At 20.1% G+C, this 15,343-nt stretch overlaps 4 protein-coding genes across 4 annotated transcripts; 3 read left to right on the forward strand and 1 right to left on the reverse strand.

Moving 5' to 3' along the window:
* Positions 1-75: 75 nt before the first annotated feature.
* Positions 76-1,272, forward strand: LOC122715942 (tRNA (guanine-N(7)-)-methyltransferase non-catalytic subunit WDR4; the record flags this gene model as incomplete). The annotated part of the gene is made up of 1 exon (XM_043938542.1): positions 76-1,272. A coding segment is annotated over exon 1 (1,143 nt), but the record flags the coding sequence as incomplete, so codon positions are not given.
* Positions 1,273-1,446: 174 nt separating this feature from the next.
* On the reverse strand, positions 1,447-3,340 carry LOC122715941 (26S proteasome regulatory subunit 10B). The gene is made up of 7 exons (XM_043938541.1): positions 3,211-3,340; positions 2,977-3,056; positions 2,866-2,905; positions 2,609-2,745; positions 2,175-2,547; positions 1,799-2,062; positions 1,447-1,713 (listed from the first exon to the last, which is right to left on the reverse strand). Exons 1-7 carry the CDS (start codon positions 3,305-3,307, stop codon positions 1,523-1,525), a joined length of 1,182 nt encoding a protein of 393 aa, XP_043794476.1. The 5' UTR covers positions 3,308-3,340; the 3' UTR covers positions 1,447-1,522.
* A 424-nt stretch (positions 3,341-3,764) lies between these two features.
* LOC122715943 (mitochondrial RNA pseudouridine synthase rpusd4-like) lies at positions 3,765-5,253 on the forward strand. The gene is made up of 4 exons (XM_043938543.1): positions 3,765-3,939; positions 4,069-4,243; positions 4,423-4,612; positions 4,707-5,253. Exons 1-4 carry the CDS (start codon positions 3,765-3,767, stop codon positions 5,199-5,201), a joined length of 1,035 nt encoding a protein of 344 aa, XP_043794478.1. The 3' UTR covers positions 5,202-5,253.
* Positions 5,254-10,030: 4,777 nt separating this feature from the next.
* On the forward strand, positions 10,031-14,470 carry LOC122715792 (peptidyl-alpha-hydroxyglycine alpha-amidating lyase 1-like). Its single transcript, XM_043938245.1, has 6 exons — positions 10,031-10,518; positions 10,837-10,954; positions 11,036-11,683; positions 11,800-12,213; positions 12,376-12,582; positions 14,111-14,470. Exons 1-6 carry the CDS (start codon positions 10,429-10,431, stop codon positions 14,320-14,322), a joined length of 1,689 nt encoding a protein of 562 aa, XP_043794180.1. The 5' UTR covers positions 10,031-10,428; the 3' UTR covers positions 14,323-14,470.
* Positions 14,471-15,343: the final 873 nt, after the last annotated feature.

Consider the following 15,343-nt stretch of genomic DNA (forward strand, 5'->3'; position numbering starts at 1 on the left):
TTTAACTGAAATCTTATATAATATAATAATAATATAATAGTTTTTGAGTATATATAAACTATTTGATTAATCATATACAATATATATAATTAAAATTATTTGCATCTTTTTTACAAAAATTTTGTAATCATGAGCTTTTGTATACACGAATCAGATGTTATAATATGTAATAATGAACAAATTATAATATATAATATTAAGAATGATATGGAAACAAAAATTTCTTTACCTAAATTGATAAATGATAAAAAAATTAATGTGCATAATAATATAAATATTGAAGCTTTTCACATGATCACTAATATAATGTTTTCAAATGATGGCAAATATTTTTTTGTTTGTACAAATCGTAAACAATTGTGTTTATATGAAAGAAAAAGTCAGAATCTTTTATTAAATAAAATACTTCCCAGAGCTGCTAGCAAAGTGCAATTTACTCCAAATAATAATATAGTTGTTGCAGATAAAACAGGAGATGCTTATCTTTTTTCTAATAAACAGTCTGATAATGAAGTTTTACTCTTAGGACATTTGTCAATGTTACTTGATATATTAATTACAGAAGATGAAAAATATATTATTACAACAGATAGAGATGAAAAAATAAGAGTATCTATGTTTCCAAATTCATACAATATTGTATCCTACTGTTTAGGACATACAAAATTTGTAACAAACATTTTAGAATTACCTCATGATAAAAGTATTTTAGTATCTTGTGGAGGAGATGGAATGTTTATATTATGGGATTACAAGATTGGAAAAGAATTATTATGTGTTAATTTTCATAATAAAATATCTAAAAGAGATATTGAAAAGTTCAATGAACAACTTCATAATTGTAATTTAGAAGAATCTGTTGAAGTTTTACCTGTTAAACATTTAAAACTTTCAGCATTTGATACAACTTCATCTTTAGCTATAATGAGCTTTTATAATAATTCATTATTACTAGTATATATAATTAATAATACATCAAAATCAAATATTGAAGTATTATATATACAATCAATAATTACAGATAATGAACCAATAGAATTTTATTTTTATGAAAATAATTTATGGATATTAGATGAATTTGGATTTAAAATATATAAATTTAAAGATAACAGTTTTATACTCTGTGATGGAACAAATTACAAATTAAATCAATTAAATAATTATTGGAAAGTACTAAAAAAGGATAATATTCAACAAAATTTATTTTCAATTTTATATAAAAGAAAATACGATAATATCCAAGAATATTTACAAAGAAAAAAAAAGCGTGTTGCAAATAGATAATTAAGATATAATCAATAACATAAGATTATAAAAATTGTAATTTTTATATTGAAAATAAAATATGATTGTTGAAAACAACATTATTTTAAATACATATTTAATAGGAATTTTATATTTTCTTTGTAAAATACAAATAGTATTACAATAAAATAAATCGGTTTATTAATTCTCATATTATTGTTTAATAAATGAATTAAATTTTAAATATACGTTTATATATAATTGATATATGTTAATTTTAAACGGGTTTGTAATCTAATTTAGATTCAAGTTTCTTATTATCCGAAACTTTCCTTACTGCCTTCATAAAATCTTCCTGTATTACATATTCTCTTTCTAATCTTATTGCAAATAATCCTGCTTCAGTGCAAACATTTCTTAAATCAGCACCATTAAATCCATCCGAAAGTTTAACTACTGCTTCATAATCTGAATTAAATTATTAAATTATAAAATTATTATATAACTGTATTTAAAATGAAAAAATTAGACAAATAAAAATAAAAAATTTTACCAATTTCTCCATGCTTAGATATAGGACCAGCATGAATTTTTAAAATTTCTAGACGTGCTTGTTCATTAGGTAATGGGATTTCAATTTTTCTATCTAATCTACCTGGCCTTAATAAAGCTGGATCCAAAGTATCTGGTCTATTTGTAGCCATTATCATTTTAACTTGGCCTAAAGAATCAAAACCATCCATTTGATTTAATAATTCCATTAAAGTTCTTTGAATTTCGCGATCAGCACTTGTACCTTCCGAAAATCTACGCCCACCTGTATAAAAAAGTATAAAAAAAAATATAATTAAAAAGAAAATTAAAAAATATAATTATAATTATATTTTTATATTTTCTGTTCTTTTTTTATTTTTTATAAATATTTATACCAATTGCATCAATTTCATCCATAAATATGATACACGGTTGATGATCTCGTGCATAATTAAACATTTCTCTAATCAATCTTGCTGATTCACCAATATATTTATCAACAATAGCACTTGATACAACTTTTAAAAAATTTGCATCTAATTGACTAGCAACTGCTCTGGCTAATAATGTTTTTCCAGTTCCTGGTGGTCCATATAAGAGACATCCTTTGGGAGGAGTTATACCAACTCTTTGAAATAATTCAGGATTTAATAATGGTAATTCTATAACTTCTCTTAACTCTCGTATTTGTTCACTTAGACCACCAATTGCACTATATGTAACATCACCAGGATCTTCATGTGACATGTTATAAACCAATGGATCAACCTAAATATTTAAGATTTTTTATTATATTTAATATTAATTTATAACAAAATATAAAGTTTACCTCACGGGGTAAATAACGCATTATAGTAAGAGTAGTCATATCAAGAGCTACTCTTGTCCCAGATTTCAATTTATTTTTATCAAGTTGACGTCGACATCCAACAACATAACGTGGACCATTTGTTGCTTTTACTATAACTATAAAGAATTATATATATTAATATATACATATATGTATAATATATAGATGTAATAATGCGCGTGCGTGTGCGCGCGCGTGTATCATACGAACACATAATTTTAATTAAAAAGACTTACATTTTTCTTCAGTAAGTTGCTTTAATACTTCTCCAACAATCTAAAGAGCAAATATTATACGTTTTTGTTAGATATATTTTATAAAAGAAGTAGAAAAAATTTATAACATACCTGTCCAACACTTTGTAAAGCTTTTAAATCACTTTCAGATTTATCATATTGTTTTGTTAAGTCTTTAAGATGTTCTCTCACTAGAAAGATATAAAAATTTATCAAAATTTTTTTATTAAAAAGATCTTTATGATAACAATTATCAATGTGTATAATATTGAGGTTAAGTATTTCAATTTTTTTTTCATAACAATCTATTAGGGAAATATAAAATATTTTATAAATATAACTTACTTTCTTTTAAACGTGATTCTACTTCTTTATGTTCTATAAGCTTTTTTCTATAATCTTGAAGGGCTTTTTCCCTAACCGAATCCACGGTGGTTGCCATCTTTACTTATTTTGCTGTCTAACTGTCTTAAGCAATGTTTCTATAAACATTATATACATAGTGATTTCAGAAAAATATATGAATCATTTGTAATATATATATTTCAAATTATTTTGATATATTATTCATAATTTAAATAAAACAAATAATTTATTTAGAATTTCTCTAATAACATTAATTAAAGATAAATTTAAATTATTCATTATTCACTATTTTATTAAAAATATAGTGAAATATTATGAATCCATCTTTATATTTTTAATGTTACACATTATATATGTTATGAGATAACCTCTTTTTTTAAATGTAATTTAAATTTTAATATTTTTTAAATATATTATTAAAAAATATATTAAATATATTATTATTAAAATTTAATTAATTAAAATTTTTACAGTAAATCCATATTTTTAGATAAAATCGAAAAAAAGATTGTATTTGAATTTATATATTTAAAATGTGGATTTTAGTAAACAAATTTTATGCATTTAGATATGCACGCACAAATATATCTTATATAAAAATATTAAAGAAAAATTATATAAAAGATCATCCTTATAAAAATATTCATCCTTGGAAATCATTACTAGAATTTTCAAATGATCTTCTAAATAATTTAATTTATAATAAAGGTAATAACATTCAACTATATGTTTTTATTGATATTATATTACTTATACAATAATAGTTTATAATAAAGATAATGATATATAATAATATTTAATGTTTACATATTTCAATTTTTAGTTTTGATTTTATAGATGGACTAATAGTATTAAATAAACCATATGGAATTAAACGTAGTAATTTAAATTCATTTAAAAACTCAAAAAATAATGTACCTAATGGTGTTAATTATACATTAGATGATGCTTTACCTTATATTGCTAAAGAATTAAATTATCCAAATTTAAGCATAATCAGAAGTCCTGAAATGTAAGTATAAAATAATTGTTAATATTTATAATTTTTATATATATATATTTTTAATATTATATTTATATTTTATATTTTAATATTATTATTATATATATTTTTAATATAATATTTTTAATATTATTATATATATTTTTTATTAAATAAAATTTTTATTTAAAAATTAATTTTTTAATTAGGTACATGAGTGGTATTACACTTTTAGCAGCAAATCCAAATGTTCAACATGCTATAAAACTTGCATTTATTCGTGGTGAATATTTCATAAATACTTATTGGATAGTTACACTTGGTATACCAAAACAATCAAATAATTATTCCCGTGTAGGAATAAAATTAATTTCAAATCCTCGCTTTGAAAATAAAAAAGTAAATTTATTAAGTTTATTAAATATATTAAATTTTTTAAAAATAAATTATATATATTCAACATTATATATATTATATATATTCAAATTTTCAGCAAATTCTTACCACATCATGGTCTAAAAATGAAGAAAAATCAAAGAAGATAAAAATATTAAAAACAGAACACAAAATATTATCCAATTCCATACTTGATTTATGTTCCTTAATTCAACTAAAATCATCTACCCATTATAAACATGCAATTAGACTATTTGCATCAACATTTTTATATTGTCCAGTTTTAGGAGATAATATTTATGCATCTCAGATTCAAAAAGTTGGAAATACTTATGTAAGAATCGATCCATTTCTTACTTGTCCTATGCTAAAATTGGATGATAAGCTTCTTAAATTATTATGTATTAAACCTAATAATCAGAATATTATTCCTACTCATATTCATCTAAAATCAATAGTTTTACCAAAGTTTTTTGGAAAAACATTAGAAATTGAAGCTCCTTTAATGCCATATTTTGAATGGACATGTAAACAACTTGAATTTAAACATATAATACAAAAACAGGATTATAAATCACATTTAGCTTTATAAATATATAAATAATGATTTGAATATAATTTATTTCTTTAAATAAAATAATACTTATTGACTTTTGATTTTTTATTTTAATATAAGTATACATATACATAATATATGATACATCTATGCATATATATTTATCTATATAATCTACAATATCTAATGACTAAGTACATATTTGCCTTTCAATATTCTTCTCATGAGAATTTTTCGTCCACTGGGAGTTGACATTCTTGTAATCCAACCATGGCGTTTAATACGACGACGTTCATTAGGACGTGGAAAATGATATCTCATTATAGTTCTGTTTATAGTTAGATTCCATGGATTTATTATTGTGGGTGATGTAAAAATTGATGAAAAAGTTTGACTAAATAATGCAAGTCGTCTGTAAAATAATATAACCTATTTTAAAAATATATATATTATTATTTTGATTAGATTTATAAAATTATATCATACGGAAATGTTTTATATGTATTAGAGATTAATGTGCCTATCATGTCGTAAAAGTTTTAAAATAATATTATATCTTTATCTTAAAATAATGTTTTAATATCACTTTTTCGATTTATGAAGTACTAAAAATTTTAAACATACAGGATTTAAAAAAAAAGAAGAGACGCATTGTTGCCATCTTAAATTTTTGAAAATAGAGAAGAACTTAAAAAATTCTATAACATTTCATAAATCTTTATTTAAAAAATCCATAAATTTATTTTTTTATGAATATAAATAAAAATACTAAATTATTTGCTTATTAATTATGATTATATAAATTATGATTAAACTTTACTTTGAAGCAAAAATTGTTTTATAAATTTTTTTTATATTTTCTAATAATTTTGAATAGAATCTAAAAATAATTAATTTTAAGTTTAGGAATATACTGATTTAAAAGTTATATTAAATTATTAAAATTATTAAAATATGAAAACTTAATACTTTAATATTTTATTTGATAAAATATTTTATTTACTAGGACGCCATTCATGTAAACAACTTATGATTTATTTATAATCTGTCCTAAATGAAATTGTTCACATACGATGATTAAAACACAATAAATCAATTACACATATGGATATACTCCATACGTCTATTTGTCTTCTCATAATGAGTCCGAAATATAATGATGTAATCATAATACAAATTCAACAATTATTTATTCAAATTTGTTATAATCATAATATAATTGTAATAATTGTTTGTTCGAATTTATATTGGAATAAAAATAATTTATTAAAATAATGATCATTATGGTATTGCCAACCACGGTTTGATTCAGTAATCAAAGATTTCAATTTTATTATTCGTTTTGAATAAGATAAGTATACTTTGATATACATTCTGCTAGTAGATTGTATTATTTTAAATTTTAGTTTAGGTTTTAATATTAATATTTATAATATTAAATATTTTAAGATCATCATTAGATGATGTTAGACAATAATAGACAATATTTATCTTTCTATTTTTTATTGTGATGTGTTTATTTAATGATGTGAATGATTTTTTAATATAATCTATAGTTGATATTTGAACAAATTGTGAACAATATAAAAAATTCACTTATTATAATCTATTGTATTTATTGTAATTTATTATATAAATTTATTATATTCTATATAATTTTTATATAAATTCTTTTATTTATTTTTCAAATTCATTTTAATTCAATTTGTTTTAAATTCTTTCATTATATTTCTTTAATTTAAATATAGTTTATATATATTTTTGTTTTGTCATATTCTTTTCAAATTTGATTAATTTTTATTTTAAATATTTAATTTTAAGTTTTTAATTTAGATAATTTTTATATTAAATTAATTATAATAATCTACTCTTATTATATTCTTAATATTCTTAAATTATATCTTCAGATTATTTTTGTAAGATTCGATGTATAGAAATTTATATATATATATTTAAAATATAATTATTTCAATATCATATAATTGAAGTGAATAAAAAATTTTCATTGCTTTAGCCAATTAGAAAATCCCTAAGAATTAATAGTGAGACGAATCAGTGCGCAATATAGTGCGCATATTATTAGTCATTGAAAATGGTGACAATAGCATTTTAGAAAAGTGCGTAATTACATAAAATTTTTATTAATAGGATATTATATTACAGTTAATTATAGATTATTAAATCTTATTTAATTAATACATATTTATGTAATTATTATTATACCAGAATTGAATATTTTTGTTGTAAATTATCATAGTGAATGACTAAATATGTATGAAAACGAAGATTCGAAAACGAAGTAGTTTTAAAAGTATAATAATTCAATTATATTATAGAATGAAAGATCCAAATTGACTAGTCGTGTATATAGAATTTTGTACGAATTGTGAATAATAACATTTTTTTTCTAAGTTAAATTATGATAATTTATTAGAATATATTTTATATAGATATATATGAACGTTAAATATATCATAATGTGTAAATAATCATATAATATAAATATATAATATATGAATATTCGTGTATGAATTAGAAATAAATATTTGAATAAATAATAAATAATAAATAATGCAATAAATCATTTTTAATTTTTTATTTTTTATTTCGTGCCTTAAATTTCATGTTTTAAATTTAGTTACTTGATTTTTAAGATAATAAAGAAAATTTTATTTTTCTTGTTTAAAAATATATTAATGCAAAAAAATATTTCGCGATAAACACATTTTGAAACCAAAATCATAAATTTTGAATATTTGTTTTGTATTTTTAAAAATATGCTTTAATAGAGAAGTTGCCTGATAGTATTTTCATTAGTTTTAACTTTTTTAATTAATTCATGAAATTTCATTTCAATCGCTTTATATATATTAATTATATATATTATATATATTAAATATTATAATATTATATATTATATATTAAATATTAAATATTATATATATGTGTATATATATATATATATATATACTCTTTTAATTAATAATTTTTTTTATAGAATAATAAAATTTCAATTTATTATATTGATAAAATAAAATATAAAATAGATTAATTAAAATAAAAATTCATTACTCTATTAGATGCAAAATATTTAAATTAATTTATCTTTTAACTCAGTTTAAAGTTTCAATTTAAGTTGTAAAAAGCAAATTACATCATATATCATCATTGATCATATAATAAAATGTATTTAAAATTAAATGCATACATAATCAAAAATATTAATTTTGTAGATGAAATAACATATTGTAAAATATATATATATAGATAAGTAATGAGCAAAATAGTAATATTTTGTGAGGAGCTTATTTTTCTTATATTCTTTTCTTTTTTTTTTTGTCTTTTTAATTATCAATTATTTTTTATTTTCATGATAATAGAAATGTAAAATATTAATATAATAAAAAATTATTTAAAATAAAATATTAATATAATAAAATTAATATAATAAATATTAATAATAAAAAAAAATAAAAAATCTCATAATTTAGATTTTATTTTCAAATTTAATCTTTCACAACAGTTTTACAACTTCTTTTTTTTTTGCTGTTTATGTTACAATCAAAAGTTTTATAAAAGTATATCAGAAGAAGAAACTTGAAAAGAAATAAATTTTCATAAAAAAAGATTGGATAGGATATTATAATTAAGCTGGATCTCTAATTTGCAACTAATTGACACTTCTAAATAATAAGAAGTGAAAAATCATTATTATTTATTATACAATATATAATTATATCATTATATTGTATATATATATATATATTGTATATATTGACGGTATAATCATTTATGAGAAATAATGAAGTAATTGGCTGCGAGCACGATTATATTTTTCATAAATAAATGTTTTATTTTTATTAAGATGATAAATATCTATCTTTTTTATATTTATATATTTTTTTACTATTTGCTTTCCTTGTTTGGACTATTCTAGAAATGATTCTGATTCTTTAATTTTTAATCAAAATATCAGTTTTGCCATTTTTTAAATAATGGATTAGATAAAATAAGCAATATATTTTTTGGTATATATGTCGCGTTTTTGCATTATAATTTGTGTTTCAGAAAAATATAATTTGAAAAATCGATATGAAACTGATAAGAATTGTATTCGTTTTTTAACTTTGCTTATAGATTTTTTTTAATTTCACAATAGCGATTATGAAATAGATATCGAAATGAATATTTAACAAGAGATTCTGCATGTAACATACGGATGTCGATCATTGTAATTATTGATATTCATGAGCATTTCTTTTGATCGTTTTGTTGACGATTTGGTTTTTTTTCATTTGCGAATCGAATCTTATTAATGTAATATTAATATATTATTATATATTAATATAATATTTTTTAATTTTTAATTTTGAATTGTAAAAATATTATTTTTTCATTAATTTTTTAGTACGCAATTTATACCGAAATACTTAAAATAGTTTTTTACATATTTACAATTTATATTAAATTTATCTCAAAAATCAATATTATTATATTGTTGCAATGTGCTTGTTTCAACAATTAACTGGCTTAATAAATAATTACATTTTTTTGCAATTAATATTTTATTGACATGTTCAAATTTCTTGCATTAATCTGTATATATATTTTATTTCTAAATCATATAATATGATTAGAAGAATAAGTATAGAATAAAAATAATCAATAGATTATATAGAATATTAATATGAACTGAATAGCTTTAATTTCAATATCAATTTAAATTAGTTAAAACTTAATAAATATCTCTTCACAGACATTTTTGTTTTGACTAAAATCGATTCTCATAAATATCTCATGAATATATTAATACTTTGTACATTTCTATTGACATAGAAACAACATAGAAAAAAAAGTTTTACAAAATAGTTATGAATACAATTTATTCTAAATTTTCAAATATATTTCATTTTAGTATTTTAGTTTTTGTATTATTAAAGAATGTATTCGTGTATGTTTTTAGATATATAAGTAATATAAAAAAATGATATAGATTAGCAAATCTTTCTTATAGATAATCGAATTTATTAAATATATTTCATTGAATTCCCGTCAGATGGCTATTCATTCCCCGTTGCATACGTCAATGACCATACGCGTGGTATGAAAAAGCTTAAGAAGTTCGAGATGACCTATATTTACTTAATTATTAATTTTTTTTTTTAAAATTGCATTATGAAATGTGATTAATTTCTAACAGTGTTATAAATATCAATAAAATAAAGAAATTGAGAATACAAGAGTTTGATTGTTTTGTCTAAGAATGATGCATTTACAACATGATATAGCCTGTTGCATTTCAATTTTATTTATTTTAAATTTTGTCAAAGCAGATTCTCAGGATTATCTTCAGGTAAAATAATATTGAATGTATTATTAAAAAATCAATCAATATATAAATTGTAAATTAAGAAATATAATGCTATCAAATAACAAAATTATTTATTATAGTAATAGGTAAATATATATATTATACATCAGTTTAAGTTTTAAAATTCATCATTTTTAATTTTTAATTACATGAATATTTTTTATAATTTTAATCTATTTAAAATAAAGATAAAGTATATATTGATTGAATAAATATGTGTATATTTATGTGTTTTATAATTAATATATTATGTTATGTTTTATAATGATTTATTCATTATTTATTATTTTCATGTTATAGGAAAAAACAATACATTTGCTTGATAAAAAATTTAATTCTAATGAGTATTCTGATAATGATGAAAGAGATAGAGAATCTTCAGCTAGTAAAGTATCTGTTTCAGATACATTTGATAAAAGTTAATAATATTTTTAAGAAAACTTAAAGTATATTAAATAATATATTTGATTGTATTTATTGATTGTTTTAATATATACAGATATTGTATGGAAATCTCAATGGGCTAGCAACATCAAATTTGGTCAAATATCTGGAGTATCCATAGATCCAAATGGAAACATTGGAATATTTCATAGAGGATCACGAGTATGGGACAGGAATACATTTGATAATACAAATAGATTTGATAGAAATGAAAAGCCAATTCAAGAAAAAACTATAGTTTTATTAGATAAATTTGGGAAAAAGTTATTAGAATGGGGTGCAAATATGTTTTATTTACCACATGGTTTAACAATAGATATGTATGGAAATTATTGGATTACTGATGTAGCCTTACACCAAGTATTTAAATTTGATGCAAAAGATATAGCAAGGATGAAAGATGAAAGGATGAAAGATATATATATAACTAAATTGAAAAAGAGACAAAATATTCAAGAAAAAATTCTTAATAATCATAATTTTGATAATTTGCTTGAGAATAATAAACTCAAACCTTCAATGATTTTAGGAGAAGCTTTTGAACCTGGTCATGATGAAAAACGATTTTGTAAACCAACAGCTGTTGCTGTAGAAAGCAATGGTGATTTTTTTGTCAGTGATGGTTATTGTAATTCTAGAATTATTAAATTCAATGCTAAAGGAGAAATAATTTTGCAATGGGGTCGACATTTGAAAATAGATGGTATTTATATTTGATATATATATATATATATTTATATATAAAGAATATTTTTATGAAAAATAAGAATCTAAATTTAATTATAATATAATTAATATATTTTATTATACTTATTATAGGAAACATATATGATCTAACTCATCTTTCACCAAATGTATTCAATGTACCTCATGCTTTAGCATTGGCTAGTGAATTGAATTTACTTTTTCTTGCTGATAGAGAAAACGGTAGAGTTTTATCTTTTTTTGCAACTAATGGAACTTTCCATAAGGAATATAAGCATCCAATTATTGGTAAAAGAATATATAGTGTAGCATATGCCAGAGAAAGACTTTATTTGGTTAATGGTCCTGATCCGAATTACAAAATACGCATTCGAGGATTTATTCTTGATGTAAATTCAGGAAATATAACATCTCAATTTGGTCCAAGTCAAGATATGAACAGACCACATGATATAGCTGTATCTGAGAATGGTTCAGAAATATATGTAGTAGAATTGAATTTACGTACTGCTTATCAATTTTTTCAGGGTAAGAATTAATATCTTGAAAATTAATAAAAAATACGAATAACATTTGTTTATTTTTTATTTCTTTAAGAAATTATATATATATATTTTATTATATATATTACACATATATATATATATTCTTTAAGAAATTATATATATATATGTAACGTTCATTTCATAGATATAAATACGTCAATGCAAATTGGAAATTCCATTGTACATGCAAATCCTCATCATGAACCAGCACCTTTAACGGACAGAGATATTAACAATCTTTCTGGAGGTACTACAACAGCAACATTAGTCTTATCCCTTGTTACAGCAGCAGTCATTTTTATTGCTCTCTGTATAGCAATTGCTGCAGTTGTAGCAAGATGTCAAAAAAGAGGTAGATTGTTTCAGTATGATGAATCTGCGGTTGAATTCTCAAAACTAGTCGAATAAAAATAATCATTTGACTGATTTTGGATTGAATAATAGCTATGCACGCATGTTAATTAATTTTGCTGAAATCAAGTGTTCAGTAGTGATTCTATCGAAAGTACTTAATTTCATTAATCTATTATATTATAATAATAAAATATCACTTTCTTAATAACTTAGGAAAAAAAAAAAAATTTTTAAATTTAATATCTTTAATCATTCTTTTATTCTTATTTATTTTTTTTTTTAATTTTTCATTATATAAAATTCAAAAAGTTTTTGTAAGTATTGACTAATTATAAGTAATTTAAAAATATTGACTATTTATGTTTTATTATTTTATTAAAAAAATTATATTTATAAAAAAAAAAAAATTCTCAATTCTAAATATTCGAAATAGTAAATGTTTTTTTTTTTTATTGATCCAAGACATTAAAATTATATATAAATTTGTATAGTAATTTATATAATCATATAATTTAATGGTTAAATGATGTAGTGACAGTATTTTAATTTTTATTTTTGCTATAATTATATTTATATTTATATAATTTTGACAAATATTCTAGAAATCATTATTATGTTGTATTATTAATATTTTCTATCTATTCTACGAAATTTTTTATATTTTTATTTTTTTTTATTATGTTTATTTTTTTTATTATGTTGTATTATTAATATTTTCTATCTATTCTACGAAATTTTTTATATTTTTATTTTTTATTTAAAGGAAGTGATTTTTTTTGATTTTTTACAAATTATAATTAAAAATTAAATTAAATTAAATTAAATTTCATTTATTTGATATTCCATCAATTTTACTTGACTTCTATTTATACAATATAATAATATTTATAATAATATTTAACAATTTATATATATATATATATATATATATATATATATTGTGTAAATATTCTTTTAAATTTTCTGTGATCGCATAAATGTATAAATAATTTTTATTTATATAGTCATTGAATTTTTTATTGTATTTGAAACTAAAATGAAAATTAGAATCTAAGGTTCCTTTACGAATTTTTCACATATTCAGTTTTGAAAAATTTTATTTTTTATTTTCTACCTCTTATATGTGATTATTTATTTATTTTAAAGGTCCATATGTTGTAAATGAAATATATATATATTTTCATTTCAAGAATGTTTTTTTGTTATTCCCCTGCGCATTATCCTATTTAACTTCAGTATTTTCAATGGATCGTGTAAGTATTAATAATAGTATATAGTGCACGATGCTTAAAAATATGTAATGCTTAAATTTGATGCTATCTCATGTTATTTATATATTGTATTTTTGATTAAAATTATAGATAATATATTATGATATAATTATAATAGTAATAAATAATATAATTATGTTAGATTTGAAAATAATGATAAAAAGAATCATGACGTCATTACTTGCTACATCAAATAAATGAAATAATCAATTATTATTTTAGAAATTTTCTAATACCGCTTATTTTTATAAACAGGATGTTTATTAATAATGCACAAGCGAATGCGCTGGGAATCGGATAAGCGAGAAAACTTTAGACTCTCAAATCTTTTGGAAAACAGAAGATACAAAAATTTCAAGATAATGGAGAAACGACCAAATCCGCGAGACTTTAGTAAATTGAACACGGAACCAGAAACCTCAGAAGATGAATATCCGGAGAATAGTTTTACAAAAGTCATTTCATAGAGTTAAACACGTATTTTGAGTGAATCAAGCACAGTTTAAAATATGTATTTTTTTTAAAAACATGTTATCTTTCCTTCTATTTTATAATATAGATTTGAATCTGTGTCTTCATAAGAGTTATCTTGCAACAAATAGAAATTGCAAGATATTCAAAATGATGCTTCATAATATTATCTTCATTATGTTATCATTTATTAAGTTAAGTATACTTAATTATTTGATTATTTATATTCTTAAAAAAAGTATCGAAAGTATCATTAAAATTTTATCATTGGTGGATATTGATTTTTATTAACTAATTGAATTTGATAAATCGAAAGTATATGTATAATTGTACAATTATTCGAATGTTATATTATATATTTCAATATAATTAATTCCATTTTATATAAACTTCTTCTCTTATATGTTTTAGATAATCATTATGCTCGAGAAAATATTAAAATATTTCTTTTGTATTTGAGGAACGAGATATATTGAAAAGTATATATATATATGTATGTATGTTAAAAATATATTTGAAATCACGTTATATCTAATCGATTAATCAAATATTCAATTTGATAGATATCTATGTTCTATCATGCAATTAGTGTTTCCATAAAACTGCCGGTAATTGTAGATTTTATGTTTTTGAAAACAAATTTAGTTTAAATATTTATGATATTTTCAAATTAATTTATAAGTAGTAAAAAAAAGTGAAAATATAAGAATTCAAATTTTTTTATAAAGATAAATAAGACATAAAACATAATCATTATTAAGATTAAAGATTTTTTTATTTCGAACACATTTGATGTTATATTAGATCATTCTTTTATATTATTAAAAAAAATAAATTGGAGAATATTTATCTCAATATTATAATAATAATGACCTGATAATAATGGCCTTATAAATTGAAAAATGACCAAATTTATTCTATATGTATTGAATATCAATATCTATTTACGAATTATATTGTATAATCATATATTTATTACAAATTATTAACATATCGCTTTTAAAACATATAAGATAG

Source organism: Apis laboriosa, unplaced genomic scaffold (assembly GCF_014066325.1).
Source record: "Apis laboriosa isolate Shangri-la unplaced genomic scaffold, ASM1406632v1 scaffold40_cov151, whole genome shotgun sequence".
Classification (NCBI taxonomy): Eukaryota; Metazoa; Arthropoda; class Insecta; order Hymenoptera; family Apidae; genus Apis; species Apis laboriosa.